General features: G+C 40.1%; 1 protein-coding gene across 1 annotated transcript in view; it reads left to right on the forward strand.

Annotated features, from left to right (window-relative positions):
* Positions 1–8,699: 8,699 nt before the first annotated feature.
* Positions 8,700–17,629, forward strand: part of LOC101859774 (NAD-dependent protein deacetylase SRT1) — a 20,323-nt gene continuing 11,393 nt past the window's right edge. Inside the window, exons 1-5 of the mRNA XM_005094588.3 lie at positions 8,700–9,348; positions 13,706–13,826; positions 14,319–14,462; positions 16,214–16,444; positions 16,914–17,143. Coding sequence (XP_005094645.1) covers positions 9,028–9,348; positions 13,706–13,826; positions 14,319–14,462; positions 16,214–16,444; positions 16,914–17,143 — 1,047 coding nt within the window. The 5' untranslated portion in view covers positions 8,700–9,027. The remainder of the gene's footprint in view (positions 9,349–13,705; positions 13,827–14,318; positions 14,463–16,213; positions 16,445–16,913; positions 17,144–17,629) is intronic.

Consider the following 17,629-nt stretch of genomic DNA (forward strand, 5'->3'; position numbering starts at 1 on the left):
AGAGAAAGAGTCCATCCTGTCCTCCCCAAAAACCCCAAAGCGGTTAGTCAGTGGTACCTGAAAGGTGGGTACCACAGGGGAAGGAAGAACCTTTTTGGGTCTCTGTGCAGCAAGTCGCTTGTTGACCGCGGGTTCTGGAGAGTCAACAGTGGAAGCCCTGGCCGACCTCATGACTGGCCGGAGTATGCTCGATATGACTGGCCAGGGACTGGGGTCATAACTGGCGGGCAGACATCGTTGCGGGCTTCTTAAAAAGAGTAGCTATTTCGAGCTTTGTACTCTTGGATTGTGCATTCTTGGACCAAAGTCCAGCAGTCCCTGCTGAAAACTGAGCGCTGGCCTTGGCAATTTGGGCAGAAAGGACTAACCTTGCATTCCTTCTGAGGATGCCCAGTCTTGCCGCAGCGAGGACACACGGCTGCACGTCGGCATCGCGACTATGGCCAAACTTCTGACACCGAAAGCAGCGCAGAGGGTTTGGCACATAGGGTCGCATGTCTAAAGGCCCAGTTACACGTAACGATAAATTGTAGAAAAACTGGACAATCTAGCGATCATACGATAAATCGTTAGGTGTAACCACAAAATTTGGACGATAGAATGATGGTTTGGAGACTTGGTCGAGAAATCAAGCGCTGCTTGACATTTTTCGTGCGATCATGTTCAGATTTGAGGGAGACGCGCTGTGACGTAGATTCACTTTGAAATTTGCCGCCGTGCAGAATTAAACTCAGGACTCAAAATGTTAAAAATAATTACCGTACGTGAAAACTGATTTCATATTTGGAGTCAGCGTCTCAAAATAAGCAAAATTGCTCTCGATTGTGAAGCTGTGCATCAAGGTCACTCAGTGCGTTGCACATCTGCAGTCAAGTCAAAGCTTCCGGATCTACACACAGCACGGTAGGCCTACAGTTTGGCCACCCTTTTCTAAAGACACTGTTCTCAAAATGTACAGGGGAAAGGGGGGAGGGGCCCTTCTGTGATCTAGATGTAGTGTTCGCCTTTCATTCATTAGGTCCAGAGCTCGATACCTTCACATGGAGAGCAGGCAAATCGCTGTTGTCGCAAAGAGACATGGTGGCTTTATGACGAGGAATCTCCTCAATCAATAGAAAACTAGACAATAGATTGAAACGTGTAAACAGAAAACACAGTTCGATAAAATGGATAGTTCTCTCATATGACAAATCTGATACTATTTATCGATGCGTGTAACAAGGGCTTAAGACCAAGTATGATGCCCGAACGGTGGCTGGAGAGCAGCACGAATTGAAAGTTAGAATAATCGGATTCGTTTCAAGTGTGGTCTCCCCCTGCCGAAGAGTAATTCGGTGGGCTTCGACCACACCCTAGTAGTTATCTACAATTTCCTGGTTTGAGCAGCCCTTCAGCTCAAGGCTGCGGACCACGCCCTTCGACTGGTTGAACTTCTGGTGTCGCTCAGAAACACAAGGAACACCACCGAAGGTCGTGATCTTCTCAAGTCCGGCCAGTTCTTTATCCGATGCGCATTAGATCAGGAGTGCACCAGAGGACAGTTTCTGGACATTCGTAGCAATGTATCCCAAAACCTGTCGCGGTGCAACTCCTGTTTTGAAAAGGATTAGATCTGAGATCTGTTTATGCGCACTAGTGCTGCGTATGGTCAAGTACGACTGCCGCGGAAGCTCCAAGAGAGGGGGTAGGGCAGAAGCAGTCGTAAAAGTCCTTTTTCCGTTTGGGGTAGGTTTGTTCGTCTTGGCGGCCACACCCGTTTCCGCGAAATGAGACTTTTTGATAACGTTGGGAGTTGGGGAAGGATTTTTTTATTGAAGAAAGTTCCATATGAGTGTTTCAATTTGTTCAACTAATTTTGTCGATAGTGTTAATTGCAACAGAGTGATAACTAACGAGGCGTTAATTGCGACAGAGTGAACACGGAGCTCTTTTTTACATTGATGATTAGATCTAGATCTAGATCTAACACAAGCAGGGGGTTATACAGTTGTAAGGTCCTTGATCTAACATCATCTCTACCATTTCCGCTTCTCCCAGTGTTGTCCCAGTAAGGCTATCTACGCCAGTCTCCGCCTGACAAGATGGAAGGCTTTCTAAAGCAAGCATTCAAATCTTACGACGAATTTGACAAAGCTTTTGCAAAATTTAAAGATGAAAATTTTGTTGCCTGTAGGAAGAAATCATCTGAAACTGAAACAGTTGAGAACGTGGACTTAAAGAGTGTGGCAAAAATCCACAAAGACTTTTTGTCCAGTAGAGTCGAGGCAACAAAAACATTACAACAAAACATCAGCAGCATACTTGTAACAGAAACAAAAACATTGCAACAAAACATCAGCAGCATACTTGTAACAGAAACAAAAACATTACAACAAAACATCAGCAGCATACTTGTAACAGAAACAAAAACATTACAACAAAACATCAGCAGCATACTTGTAACAGAAACAAAAACATTACAACAAAACATCAGCAGCATACTTGTAACAGAAACAAAAACATTACAATAAAACATCAGCAGCATATTTGTAACAGAAACAAAAACATTACAACAAAACATCAGCAGCATACTTGTAACAGAAACAAAAACATTACAACAAAACATCAGCAGCATACTTGTAACAGCAACAAAAACATTACAACAAAACATCAGCAGCATACTTATTGTAACAGCAACAAAAATCACTAGGGGCAACAACAAGAAAAGACCTGTGACTGTCTTTGCTTGTCTGTTAGTTTGGTGTGTGTGTGTGCATGTGTGTGTAGTGTGTGAACGTGTATAAGGTCAAGAGTGTGCGGTGTGCATTTGTGTGTCTGTGCGTGTGAGTGTACATGTGTGTGTGTGTGTCTGAGTGTGTGCGTGTGGGTGTGTGTGTGTGTTTTTTTCTTTTTTCTTTTTTAAGTTCTTTTTTTTTTGTCACAGACGCACTCTGTCGCAATTAACGCTGCATTAACTGTCACAGAGTCACTGTGTCGCAATTAACGCAAACAATTTTGTAACCTAAGAGTCAATGGGAACACTTTCACACCTAAGACCTACATCACAGTTCTTACAAAAAGGAAAAGGGTGATAAATCAATGCTCACTAGAATCTAGATCTAGAACCGAGCTAAATTTGACTTACAAAATTATCGGCAATTGTTTACTTTCTTGCGTTTAATTCCGGCCGCCCTCAGATCTACAGACGAAACTCTATGCACCTCCCACTGATTCAAAACTTTGCGCTGGAGTTAACCCTGGAAGCGCGCAGGCCCAATATAAGGCGTGAGCCGGGCTACCCGGAAGCGCGCACGCCCTATATATAGGGCGCATCTACTTCGACCGGGAAGCGCGAAGGCCCGATATAAAGGACATAGACGCTGACCTTTTTCAATGGAAAATTCCAGTATTCCTTTATGGAAAATAATAATAATTTAATAATAATAATGGATTGCATTTATACAGCGCATATCCACTTATGCAATGCTCTATGCGCTTAACATGATACATATTATGGATTTACAAATCGATTTTAAAGGTACATAGTGTTACATACTCGTGCAAACACATATTCACTCACGCACGCACCACACACACATACATACACACACATACGTAACATATATATGCACATATGCACATACGCACATACAAACTCACAACGATCTACAACTTGGATGGATTCTGTCAATTACTGATCAAAGTTATAAATAGTGACCAACGACTTTGCAAGTTATCTTGACCTTGTAGAGCGTTTCTTGGCCGAGATATCGATCGATAAAGTGACGCGGTCCCGCTGACCGACTCATGTGTTATTATTTGGTTCACCGTGCTGATGTACTAATTATTGAGTCTATTGCGTTCTGAGCTTTGTTTGTATTTTTACGAAGTGACTGTTCGGACTCGAGTCCGAATATGAAAAAATGTTATTCGGACTCTGATTCTTGTCCAGCATGACATCACTGCCGACTTCCTGTGACTCGTGACTCCTGCTTCCTGTCCTGCCTTACTTGCGCTTGCCTCAGGCTGGGTAGAGACCGGGATCACTTCGGGCAAAATTGCGTTAAATTGAGCAGGAGCTGAGTTTTTATCTTATGATGAATTTGAGGCCGGCCTGAAAAGTTATAGCGCTTCTAATAAATGTTTATTTGTCAAGAGGTCATCAGAAGCAATTAAAGATGGCTCGTTAGCGTGTGTCGGGGTTGGATGGGCGGCCTGCACACGTGTGGCTGTGTGTGCGTGTCGGGGAGGGGGGGCACTATCGGTCCGGGCGTTGAACATCGCATACGCGTCAGTCTCCCCCCCCCGCAACTGATCATTACAATAATAAGCTAGTCTTGACGTAGATCTACGTAATGAATTGTGCGCTGGTCTATGGAATCAAAAGTTGCCGTATGCTCGGCTCTACACAGCAACACAACTTTTTCTTGGTAAAACAATCGAGATGACACAGGCTTGTGTATTTGAACGAATCGATCTTTTTTTTACACAGCCCATAATATGCAGGTTCCAGGTGATCTGCTAATCTTCAATTTTTACCTTTTTCTACCACAAAGAAAGTGGGAAACATAGGGGGTGTCGGGGGGGCGTATCACTGAGGCGGCGGGCATCGGATCGGAAGATAAAGTGTGGGGGAAGCTAAAAAAATGGCGGAAAATTGGAAGCACTGAACGTTAGATCTATAGAACGAAGACACTTCCTTTTTTCCAGACCGTGTCCGAATATGAAAAAATGTTATTTGGACTCATGACGGCCTTGTACTTATTTGATCGCTAATCATTTTTGAATGGCTCATTCTATCAGCTTAAAGAAAATATATGCTTTTATATATATATATGCTTTTTATCATCTGTTGAGCCGTAAATGGTCATTTTTCAGCAGCAGGTATACATTTCGGGATCTCAGCTGATTCGCCCCCGCCAAACCCCCATGTTCACAACTGATCGGCCATAGTGGTGGGGCATTTTTGGCAGGTTACTTCCGGTGAAACACTGAGCGCTTCTAGGGTTAAGAATTAGAATAGAAGGTAAACCACGGCAATTTTATCATTTGAAGGTAGAAATCTACTTTTAACATGGGCTTTTAGGCCTCGTACTGGTTTTTATGGCCATTCTTGAGTGTAATATTTCATGATAGAGTTCAGAGTGGTCGCTCGTTACGGAAGTCCTCCCCGGAATTAAACAGGAGAAAGTTGTAAACAATTACCAGATTATCTAGATACTACGGGAGTGTATACAGACCCGGTAACCGGGAACAAAGTCACAAAGTATACAGACCCGGTAGGGGAACTCTTTTGTGATTTCGGAAAGTTTCAGCGCCTGTTGGCTCAGGGAAGACCTAGGTTCTTCTAGATCTATGGCCCAGGTCTAGATCTAGATAGACAGACATTATAAATCATTGATCTAGTTTCGAGGCTAGCCTAGATCTAGATCTAGATGTAGATTAGATCTAGATCTAAATGAAGATTGCGGATGTCTTTTCGATGAACGATTGTTTTTCCTCCGTTTTGGAGTTGGAGGAATCACAATTTGAAGAAAAGAACAATGTCATAATTTCAATCGAGCAGTCACCCTCTCTATTTCTCTGCCTCTCTCTCTCTCTCTCTCTGTGTGTGTGTGTGTGTGTGTATCGCTCGCATTCTCTTTTTCTTTGTTTGTCTCCGTCTTTCTTTCTCTCCAGCTATTTCCCACTCTATCTTTCTCTCTTTCCCTCCTACCAACTCGGGGCATGTTATCACATTGAAAGTGGCTATTCTCACCCGCCCGGAAGTTCTCGCAAGATCAACTCCTCCCCTCTTCTCTCTCTCTCTGTCTCTTTCTGAATACTGTCTATCGGTGTGGACGATCAAATTGACCAAAACAAAGTTAAAAAATGATGTTAAAACACAAAAGTAAATTAATTTGGTTGTCTACAAAGATGCTACGGCTATTTAACTTTTCGAATCGAGCCGAACTACGCGGGTCGCCATTTTGTTTTGCCCGGAAATTCTCACGCTACTCCTCTCTCTCTTTCTCTCTCTCTCTCCACTGCCCACAGACAAAATTGTACGCTTTTAGTAGGCTACAGTTGTAATGGAACGTTTGTTCACGGCACAGAATTCTACCATTTTTCTGTTATCACAGTGTAGAATTCTGTGGTTTAGGGTGAACGCAAAATTTGGTGAACGCGCACCGGGTGAGAATAGTCACAAGACTCGCCTGCACTATTCTCACTCCGGGTGAGAATAGAGGTGGCCTATCACATTTTGCTAACACTTCTCTCCCCTCTCTCTCTCTCTCACACACACACACACACACACGACCGGGTCTGGGCGCTGAAACTTTCCGAAATCACAAAAGAGTTCCCCTACCGGGTCTGTATACTTCGTGACTTGGTTCCCGGTTACCGGGTCTGTATACACTTCGAGATACTACTACACACTGACAAAACAGGTTTGACAAGACATGCTCACTCAAATGAGGCGAGGAATTGGGAGGGAATGGTGAGAATATGAAGCATTCACAATTAGTGATATAACAGTTCATCAGTCTATAGAAACAAGTTCGAAGTGGCTTAGGATAAGTTGTATGTATAACCATCGGACCTCTGCAGAGAAGCTGTCACCCTGAACTGAACCATTCATCAGATTCTCTGTCATTGCGTTCACGGTTCAGGTTGGGTGATCAACAACAAACCACTACAAAAACTCTCAAAAGGCTTCGAAACCAACACAATGACATAAAAGGAGCTACTAAATTCTAATTCAAAACAGATCAAACATACACAATCAGCGCCATAAAACATTTGCGATTACTCAAATCACATGAACACGAACTTGTGACTGTGACTTGTTTACTTCGCCATGAAGTTCGCCCAGACCAAAAACCATGACCGCGACCACTGTGTGACTGTATTATTGTGTATCCCAGATTTTTTTGCATCCCCAATTTGCCTGCTTGAAATTGAAAGCAAGCAGTCCAAGTCCAACCCATAGCCTAGGCTAGAGTTATCTCCTTTTTAAACGTACACATGTAAATCTCTGGTTCAAGTTCAACCAAAGATTTAGCCTATGGGGACAATCTTTGGTTCAACTAGATCTAAATATTTTACGATCTTTGGTTAAGCAATATGTCCTGAAATAAATCCGATACTGAAATTTCTAATTAGATCTATGCTAAAACACTGCTTTCATAAATGAAATATTATTACAATTAATACGATGCATTAATTAGACTTTAAAAAACCCCAACTCAACAAACATGCGCACATTCATACGAAAGACACGCACGTACCGGTACTCGTGCATACACAAAAAAATCAAACGCACACCCACCCTCACACACACACACACACACACACACACACACACACAAACACACACACACAAACACACACACGCATATATATATATATATATATATATATATATATATATATATATAATGTTAATTTATATATGTATATACACTATATATATTATATATATATATATATATATAATATAACATGTTTAGTAATTATAAATAGATCTAATATGCACGTACAATCAATAGCAGGGACCCTTGCCTATTATGCTTCACACACTGAGAGAGCCAGAGGAGAGTGATAGATTATAGGCCTGTTACATATATATATATATATATATATATATATATATATATATATATATATATATATATATATATATATATATATAGGCTATATATAGAGAGAGAAATCAGAGAGAGAGAGAGAGAGAGAGAGAGAGAGAGAGAGATCGAGAGAGAGAGAGAGAGAAAGATCGAGAGAGAGAGAGAGAGAGAGAGAGAGAGAGAGAGAGAGAGAGAGAGAGAGAGAGAGAGAGAGAGAGAGAGATGAGAGAGAGAGAAGGAAAAATTAAAAAGGGGGGTATTGTTAAAATCATAGGGCCTATAAAATGTTTCTTTAGAGTTCTCTGGACCGGCAGTTTTCCCTAATTATAACGGGACAAGTCCACTCTCTCACTTCTACGGCTAGCTCTACTTCTTATGTGGAGTGTGTAAGTTATTTTAAGTATGATAATATTTAGAGGATAAATTCTAGGGGAAGGGGAAAGGGTGGAAGGGAGGGGGGTAGGGTGTTTGGGAACAATGAACTTCTTTTAAAGAGGTGAAATGTAGGTTCAATATATAAATAAGACCTATATAAATAAACATTAGGTTAATCAGCCTACGCTTCAAATAAATATTGTCAGTAAGAAATTTTGTTTTTAATTGGTTAACAGACCCTCGTCAAAGGAAAGTCTTTTTTTACCTGCCCGCGCTTCCCATTCATAATTATCACAATATCAAGCAGTCACATATATTATGTTGATTTGATACTAAGGCCTAATGATGCCGTTCTGCCAAAATTGAAAGAATTAACCAGACATTCAATTTATTTACGAGCGGGTGCGTGGGTACGTTAGAGTGTGTGCGTGTGATACTGACTGAGAATAGGCCTAGGTACAAACAAATCCAATGTGCGTGTGGTGAAACTCCAAACCAAATTAAACATTCGTCAGCGTCAGAAAAAACTATAAATTAGATTTTATCGTATTTTATTTTTATCCTCTTTTGTTGCCGTCACTTTTCTTGCTCACCAGTAGATCTACTTCAAGAGGACATTGTAAAAAAAAAATCTGAAGACAAATTATGATCTCCAAATAATGCAACACAGTCGGAAATTTGACGATACCTTTTTTTTTTTCCATAATATCAAGCAATAGGCTGACATGTTTTTAATTAATTTCTATGCGTAAAAAAATCAGAAGTGGCATAGGTTCTGAAACGTAACGAAACAGGGCGCAGTCAGCTGTTTCCATGCCATTTGTACAGCTGAATAAACACTTTAGTTTTATTTAACTGGTGTAATGCTGTACAAATTTCAAGAGAAGTTTGCGAAAATTTATTCCAGAGTTAAAAAGCTAGTGACCGAGGACCGCTATTTTTTGTGAAGGAAAGTGTACAATTAACTAGATTGTAGATCTATAAAAGTGAAATCGAAGGCTGACCGCTCACCGACAAGTCAAATCTGGACGAGTGTAGGCCTACGCAGACTGCACACAGAAACATGGAATTCAGTTGTCGACTCAAGTCTTGCGCGCACCCTCATCCTCTCAGCTCAAAGTCAGCCCGTGTTGAAGTAAAGTCGGCCTTACCAAGAGGTGGTCTCAGGAAAGTAGAAGATAAGTTAGCAGTTCGCTGGAAAAAGAATGGAGAGGCTGTTTTTCACCCTGCCTGCTGGCAAAGACTTACTGAAGCAGCCTCTCAGCAGAAGAGGAAAAAGAGGGTTAAAAAAAAGACTGTGAAGAAAGACAAAGCCTTGGGCATGAGTGGAGCTTCACCAACTACTAGAGACAACTTGGGAGCCCATGTTATAGAGTGTGAAAGGGTAATCTCTCTCAAACCCAGCCAAATGTAATTAAATTTTACAATTCACCGTCCCTTGGATATAAATTGACTATTTCTCCGAACTTTCGGGAAAATAAAGTTGAACTCTATTTCTCCGAACGGTTCCCGATCTCAAGATTTTTTTGGTTTTAAACTTGTCGTCTTGTTCATCTCTCATAATCATAATCATTTGAGTTTGAGCAAGTAAGTCAAAAGACGCTTTTAATTTATAACAATAACAAGACGGTGCAACTCAGTCTTTAGAAACACATGTCCTGTCCGCAGTGTCGTCATACAATAGAACTCTACCTAAAAATAATTATTAGATCTATCTCTGCGTGCACTTTATATTTTGCCATCACACATGACGTCGCCTGATCTAGATTTCTAGGCTTTGGTGTTTAAATTAGGAGGGGGCGGTGTCTACATTCTCTAACGTTAGGCCTAGAGAATGTATAAAAGCTGTCTACATTCTCTAATGTCAGTGCTTCCAAGCATGGCATCGAATCCTGGTGCCCTAAGGGTTTTTTTTCTTCTCCTGAGCCTAAAATTATTTTTTTTAAATAATTAGACTCACAGACCAAGGAAAGCCACTATTAAACTTTAACCAGGCCTAAATTGGTAAAAGGAAAGGTAGACCTACTTTGTAGGTAAAAGTCCTCTTGCGGACAAGACTAGAGTGTGCATGCTTTGTCACTACATGAAAAACTACAAAGCAACAAGTTATAATTATTATGGGAAAATTTGTTTGATCAGTCGGGAAGAAGAGAAGAAGGAAAAAACCCCCCCAAAAAACACTTCCAGGACCGGGATTCGTACCCACGCTCATAAAATAATGGTATAACTTCAAACACAGACACGCTGTCCATTCGGCCATCAGAACTTCCTCAACAGAGCATAGATTAAGCCTTATATTACACACATGGCGTTTTATTTAGCAATGGCGCTAATCACAACGCTGCGTTTTATTTAGCACTGGAGCTAATCGCAAATAGGCACTTCCCAGTATCTGTTTTCTCTGTCTGCCTGTGCCTCTCTTTCCATTAAACTTGCCTTGTTACAATATTCTCAAATGCTTCTTTCCGCATTGTGTGCCCAATGAAATTTGCCTGTCTCTTTCGTGTATTCGTCATAGCTGTCATCTGCAATTTGCTTCAACCAAGACTTCTTCATTTGCTTTTCTAGCTGTCCATGGGACGCAGTATACGTCTTATGAATCACAACTCTGTCACCTCAATTGTTCTTTCCAGCTGTCTATTGATTGTGCATACTTTGCTCCCGTATAAAGGACTGGTTCGATGTAACGATGACGTTCTTGGGAAAAAATACAACGGTGGTTTCCGCTTGCCTTCTGATGGATTTTTGTACGGTTTACTCTGCTAGCCTTTGTCCATAAGGACTCTCCCACAGGGCAGTGGGGACAGGTGGCAGGTTTCGGCACCTCCCTTTTGTCTGACAGTCCCTTTACTGAGCACATGAGGCATTTTATAGAAACAGCCGCTATACTGTGTGGTATTATCAACTATCGTCTTTATGTCGCCTTTCTCACTCTGGGCCAGGGTATTATATGATATATATATAGATCTAGGCTACCAATTAGCACTTTTCACTTTTCCCAATCTTGGACTAGCATCTTGACCTTATTCCATGCCATGTCTTTCCACTTTTCTCAGTTCTGTACGCATCATTCTCTGTGACTTTTCTCCAGGTTCCAAGTGACCTTTCCCTTGACCCTGTTCTCTTGTTCAGTGGATTCCAATCCAACACTTTCTTCTTGTCAAGTACATGTATGCAATTGTTGTTTAGTTCCAGGATTTGGGAAAATGCTTGGAGAATGGAGAAAAATGCGTATATCATATTACCTTCAGGTGTCTAACTCTCAAACCTGCCATGACGGCCACCTGTTTAATAAGGCTGCCTGTACGAACAGCCACTTTCCATATTTTTCCTTGCTTTGTTTTCTTTATAATTTTAACTGTGTAAAATGGGCACCTGTCCAACATGGCTGCTGCTACCCTTTTTTATCAAACCACAGCCAAATTTACCAGGCTGAGACGTTCAGGCTTTGTAAAATCTATGCATTTTCCCCTGACACTGTGGACAAGCCGTCATAATTCATTCACCTATCGTTATTGTCAGTCCCTCCAATGGATGAAATGGTAACGTTGCTTATTTTTTTGTTCACTCCCAATGTTTACCGTTACCCAAGTTGACCAATGGGGGTAACAATAAATGATAAGGGAAGCGTGTGATCTGTCATGACCAATAAGCCCAGCCCACAACTCAGTCCGTAAACCCAGTCCATAAAAATGGAAGTCAACACAAACTCTCGTTTGCAGAGTGGTGGTGACCCGTTTGGTTGTTTTACTATGGCACCTGTCCTTCCTCATCTGACACATCATTTTGTTTTGTTTTGACCTTTCTCGGCACCATAATAAAAAAAAAAAAAATGAAACTTCTAACAACAAAAAAGTCCCACAAAACCCCCAAAAAATTCAGAAACAAACAAAAAAAACCCCATTTTAATGAGCCCTACAGAAATCCTGTTAAGCGACCTCCTCCAATTGGGACCTCTGAAGTAAATGGTTTGTTTTCTTCCTTTTGATCAGTCCTGGGTATGACGGCCTCCTGTCTTATACCAAAGAGTCTGCATGCATGCTTATACTACGGACTCTTTTCTCCTCAACAAGGCGTAGCCGTCTTACACAAGTTCGACTGTAGTCTTTTGCACTGCAGTTCTAGTTTTATCTGTTCTCTACAAGATTCGTTTTATTGGGCTAGGGTTTTTTTCATGGAGGTGAAAAGCTGCAAAACACATTTTAATAATTATAAAGCATCCAAAATCAAACATAATATTGTTTATTTTTCTTGGTCAAGAATTTTATATATATTATACAATATTTTTAAAGCCTATAATAATCTGATGAAAAGAGCCAATCAGAAGACGGGGGCTCTCGTGGCCTAGAGTTTAAGGTGTTGGCCTCTCATTCAAAGGTCCCGAGTTCGAATCCGGGTAGTGACCGAAACATTTTCTTCTCTGAAATTGTCTCCTTTCACCTCCTTTTCTGCTCTCTAGCAATGCTTTCGTCTCCCCTTTCTCCCCCCCCCCATCCTTCATTTCCTTTGCCTCCTCCTCTGGGCTCCTGACTCTTTCTGCAGCCTTTCTACTTCTACTCCTTGGCTCTTTCTTACTGCTGTCTTTCAGCCACACCCCTGATCTTCTGGTAGGAAAGATCTATATCTAGCTTTCTCGGACAAAGGCGAAAAATCTCAGAGTCTGAGGGCCCGTGCGCAAGTTGTGCATGTTAAAGATCCCTTGGTGGTCTAAAATCGATAAGAGTAGGCTTTGGCCGCCCCCCGGGAAAAGTTCAAAATTTCCTGCTGAAAAAGTTTAATGTGTCCCGCGCACTCATATGACCTTATGCAGTTGCGAGCGCTGTAAAACACTTACCAAAAAAAATCCCCCCCCCCCAAAAAAAGGCTACTAACTATGCATTAAGGCTAAGGGGGTCTGATTTATTGTTTGGGCACAAAATGCAGGCCCTGATAGACTTTGAAATCAATTAATTTGATAGAGATGAGTTTGTTGTAGCTTGCACTGACTTCACCATAAATTAATCTGGCTGGATTTGATGTGATCGTGTTTTTAGTCAAATTGTCATTAGTGTTGGCCTTGGCGGTCTATTTGTGACATGATGCAAAAATTAAGGCTTGTACTTTTATCTCATCTTTCTTTCTTCTACAGGCAGGCTATGCATCAAAGTTTTCTTTCTAAAATATAGAACAGGGGAGGGGGTGGGGGGTGGGGAGGAGAACCTTTTGGTCGGAAGGTAAATTTTTTGCGGACTTAAATTTATCTGTGATGGGACTCGGTTAGGTAAGAAATTGGGTGTTGATTGCTCCCTTTTAATTAACCACTGTTACCAAACTTTGTGCATCATTTAATAAACATCAACTTCAACTTTCCTGTAATACGATATTTAACAGAAACAGTCATGGCAGTTTCTTTAAGATTAGATAAGATAGGCTAAGATAAGATAAAATATTTATTATTCAGATAGGCCTGCAGTTTTGTACATAAATAAGTTGAGCTACTTTGTCTCCTATAACTATAATTGTTCCCCCATATAGAGACAATGCCAGGTCTTGTTTACTTTTATGTCAGACAGGAAAAATTAATATCTTTCAAATTGCAGCGTGTATCCTAAACTGTTTTACATCTTACCTCTACCCCTGTCCCTAAACCTAACCATTTTCTGTGTTCCAATTGTTTGGGATGCTTAATTTTTATTATATCAATTTTTAAAAGAAACATGTATTCATCATAATTGTGAGTTGCTATCTGTCACATCATGAAGGTGATGATACAAGAAGCAAGCAAGACCGAGGAAATATTTGATTCTGAAGAAGATGTGAAAGAACAAGCGAAAAGAGTGGCACTTATGATAAAATCAGCAAAGCATTGTGTGTTCTTTACGGGTAAGTCTGTAGTATTATAAAATAGATTTGTTGACAATGCCAGGCTGTTAGTATACCAAACAATATTTGATGGTGATTGAACTGTTAAAGTTAAAAATTTTTCGACTGTCATAATAATAATTTTGTTCATGGTCAAGTTTACATAGAAGTAGAAAGGCATTTTCATCGACTTCTATAGTTCCTTCATTTTTCTGCCCAGTTTTTTGTTTGTTTTATCTTCTAAACTTTATATCTTCCCCTAGACTGGAAGAAATAGGCATTTTTTTTTCTTGCCTGTGATGTGATTTAAGTATTCTTTATTTATATATAGGGGTCCAAACTTTTTTGTTTTTAGTACTAGTACTGAAGGGTGGCGTTTGTGACAGTTTGTCTGTTGAAAGCTATCGCAGATATTTTCACTCTTTCAATTTTTATTTTAATTTTAGATTGTCTTTAGGGCATGTACTGTTATAATAGGCACTTTCGTTTTTCATTGTTTTGATGGTATACCAGGTGCAGGGATCTCGACAGCTGCGGGTTTGGGAGACTTTAGGGGCAAAGGAGGCAAATGGACAGAGGAAGATCGAGAGACTGTCACTATTGATGATGTTGAGGAAGAAGACCTGGGACCACCTCCAGTGAAGAGAGCCAGATCAGGTAATGACTGATCCCCGACACCCCCCCCTCCCTTCTGAGTTACTGAGTTGAGACTTTTGTATTAGCATATTAAGAGTGGGATGAGTTTCTACTGACATTTTGATATTTTTCAGTTGACAAAGAACATGATGCTTTGGTTTGAGGAATTAGCTCCATTAGCTTTGCATACCATGAGATGGTAAGAAATAAAAAAGTATTTTGCAAGAAATATTGTTATATTATTATCCTTATTCATCTCTGGGAGAAAATTTGTACCTCCTCTGTTGTGTAAGAGACGTAACAAGGTTATTGTCCTTCTCTGTTTTAAGGGAGCTACCTCCCGTCACTTGAGAACATGCGCAGTGGTGACTAGGGGGGTGAGTAATAAAGACCAAAGTTCAGTTGCTGTCCGAGATACATGTGGTGAGCAGTTTTTCTTGTGTTTGTGTCAGTTAGTGAAGTGTTCTGGATTAAAGTGAACCCAAAGTAGACAAACATCCTCTTTAAAGGTTTGGTATATCAAGCAATAAAATTGATAATGAAACAAAAGAAATCAGCGCATGTAACACCAATTCTGAAAGAACTACACTGGCTGCCAATAAGGATCAAATACAAAACTGCCGTTTTCTGTTTTAAATGTATAAATGATACTGCACCTTTTTATCTTAAAAAATTCCTGGAATTATATCATCCTCCTAGAGCCTTTTGATCAGCCTCTGATAATCTTAATTCTTAAAACTCCAAAACAAAATTACAAAAACATACGGCGAGCTTTCCTTTTTGTTTTTGGAACGAACCCCCATATAAAATAAGATCCGCCCCAACAATTTACATTTTCAAAAAAACAGCTGAAGCATTTTTTATTCACAAATGCGTACCTCTCATGATGATGAACTGTTTTCATATGCATGTGTATACCAGCCTTTGAGACTGAAGAAATTAGTGTGTGAGAATGAATAAGAGAGAGAGAGAGAGAGAGAGAGAGAGAGAGAGAGAGAGAGAGAGAGAGAGAGAGAGAGGGAGGGAGGGAGGGAGGGAAGGAGGGAGGGAGGGAGAGAGAGAGAGAGCGGAAATGTTTTTCTATCTGTTGAGAACAAATGTTTTAATGAATGTTTCTAGTTCTAGTTACTCACGTTTCAATTTTATCATGACCGTTCGTGAACTTTTATTGCATTGTATATTTTTAGTGAATGCATTACCAACCTCTCTGTGAGACTGCTTTTCTCATAGAAATTTTTACTCATATACATAGATATTATATATATACTAGCTGTGTACTCGTTGATGAACGGACTCAAAAAAATCGATCGTCAAGTCATTGAGGAGCCAGTGGGCACGGCTATTGAACAGAAGCCTCACTTGTTTACCATGGCGTCTTAGAAGACGGACTTTCCCTAGATTAGATCTAAACGAAACTAATGAAAAACTGAAAATTAAACTACAGTGACTTCAGGCTCCTCAATAAAACTGAGCACCCTTTAAATGATTCTGAACCACCATTAATTTTTTTTAAATTTGAAAGTTAAGTGTCCGGAAGTTTTAGGCGGCCAATATAATATGTATAGATATGTGCATAATACTGTATTTTACGTACATGATGCATGTCAATTAATTTTTAAGATGTGATGTCTTTTTCGATGTGATGCGCATTGAGCATTTTTTAGAAAATGGAAATGTGCAGTATAAATGCTATTTATTATTATTATTATTATTTATTTATTTATTACAATCTAATTTCCTTTTATCTTACATTCTATTTTTGTACTTGACAGTTGGAAAGAAAAATGCTTCATCAATGAGTAAGAACCAGTCTCAAGGGACAGCAGCGAGTGAGGACAAAATAGAGAAAGAAAGAGAGGAAGATGATGACAATGGCAATGAGGAGCTAGATTATGAACACTTGAGACCAACGTTTACCCACGAAGCCATTCGGAGGCTAGTAGACGATGACCATATCAAGTACCTGATCAGTCAAAATTGTGATGGTCTGCATTGTTTGTCAGGTAATGGACAAATTTGAGTGCGTCTCTTGCGTCCATAGGTTGTTTTGCTACAAATAACTGAATGTAAACACGTTTGTCTGAAAGTAGTGAAAAGGTTGAGTTTTTTTTTTTTAATCTGACCTTATGATGTATAGATTTCGGCAATATGTTGACATGTGCTTTCACAGGCAGGTATATGGGCAAAAAGTTTACCGAAATATGTTCAATTATCAGTCTTTTTTCCTTTTTTCTTTGCATAAACAACTCTATCAGTCTTTCTCTTAAAGAGTTTCATTATGCTAACTTCATCTTTCTTTAACTTAAAGAAAGACCATTCTTGTGATCTTTATACCGCACGTCTGCATGCTTACTTCTTTTATTTGACAATGTCGAAGAATTATAACTGTAAGAATCCTTCCCCTTGCACTTTGTGTATTCAGTTTCTTGAAAACATTCTTATTTCTCATTGTTATTTGTCATCCGCATTCAGGAGTCCCTTCTTCAAGGATATCTGAACTTCATGGCAATGTCTTCAATGAAAAGTGTGAGAAATGTGGTGCTATGTACAGTCGGCCATATTATGTATGTGACGATATAGGTGACATGTACCTAGAGGAAGTGGCTGATTTTGGAAAATCTACGATCATTGCCCCCAAATTTATGAAAAAGTGTAGAAAGTGTGGACTAAGTCACCGAACAGGCCGGCAGTGTGATGTTGGGGTAAGTTGAGATTATTTCTTATTCCCTGTTTTACTTTGTTGTCATCTAGCTTCAGCTGTGGTGCTTCCTGCCGCTGTCCCTCCCATCTGTGTCTTTGCATTTTTATTGTATTTGTGAACATTGTTACTGATCTTTCTCTTTTTTTTATTGCCATGTGCATGAGGATTGTTAATAGGCAGTGGTTAACCTATGTCTCGCTATTCTCACCCCCTTCCTTGTTTTACCGGAAATGACCCAAAAGGGATCAGGGCTGAGGTTACCGGGGCTGATGCTTCACAGGATCGTGTTGGTGTCCGAATAGACATAGATCTAGATCTAGTCACAGTCAGTGTTATCAGATTGGAGCCAAATCCCAGAAATTTGGCTCTTTTGGAGTGCGTCTGGCCTGTAGAATTTCATTTGGCTCTCTGACTTTTTTGGCTCCAAACTCCAAATGTTTAAGAAGATGGGGGACAGAAGAGGCAAGAAAAATAGAAAAAGAAAAAA

This window comes from Aplysia californica, unplaced genomic scaffold, assembly GCF_000002075.1.
Source record: "Aplysia californica isolate F4 #8 unplaced genomic scaffold, AplCal3.0 scaffold00085, whole genome shotgun sequence".
In the NCBI taxonomy this organism is placed as follows: Eukaryota; Metazoa; Mollusca; class Gastropoda; order Aplysiida; family Aplysiidae; genus Aplysia; species Aplysia californica.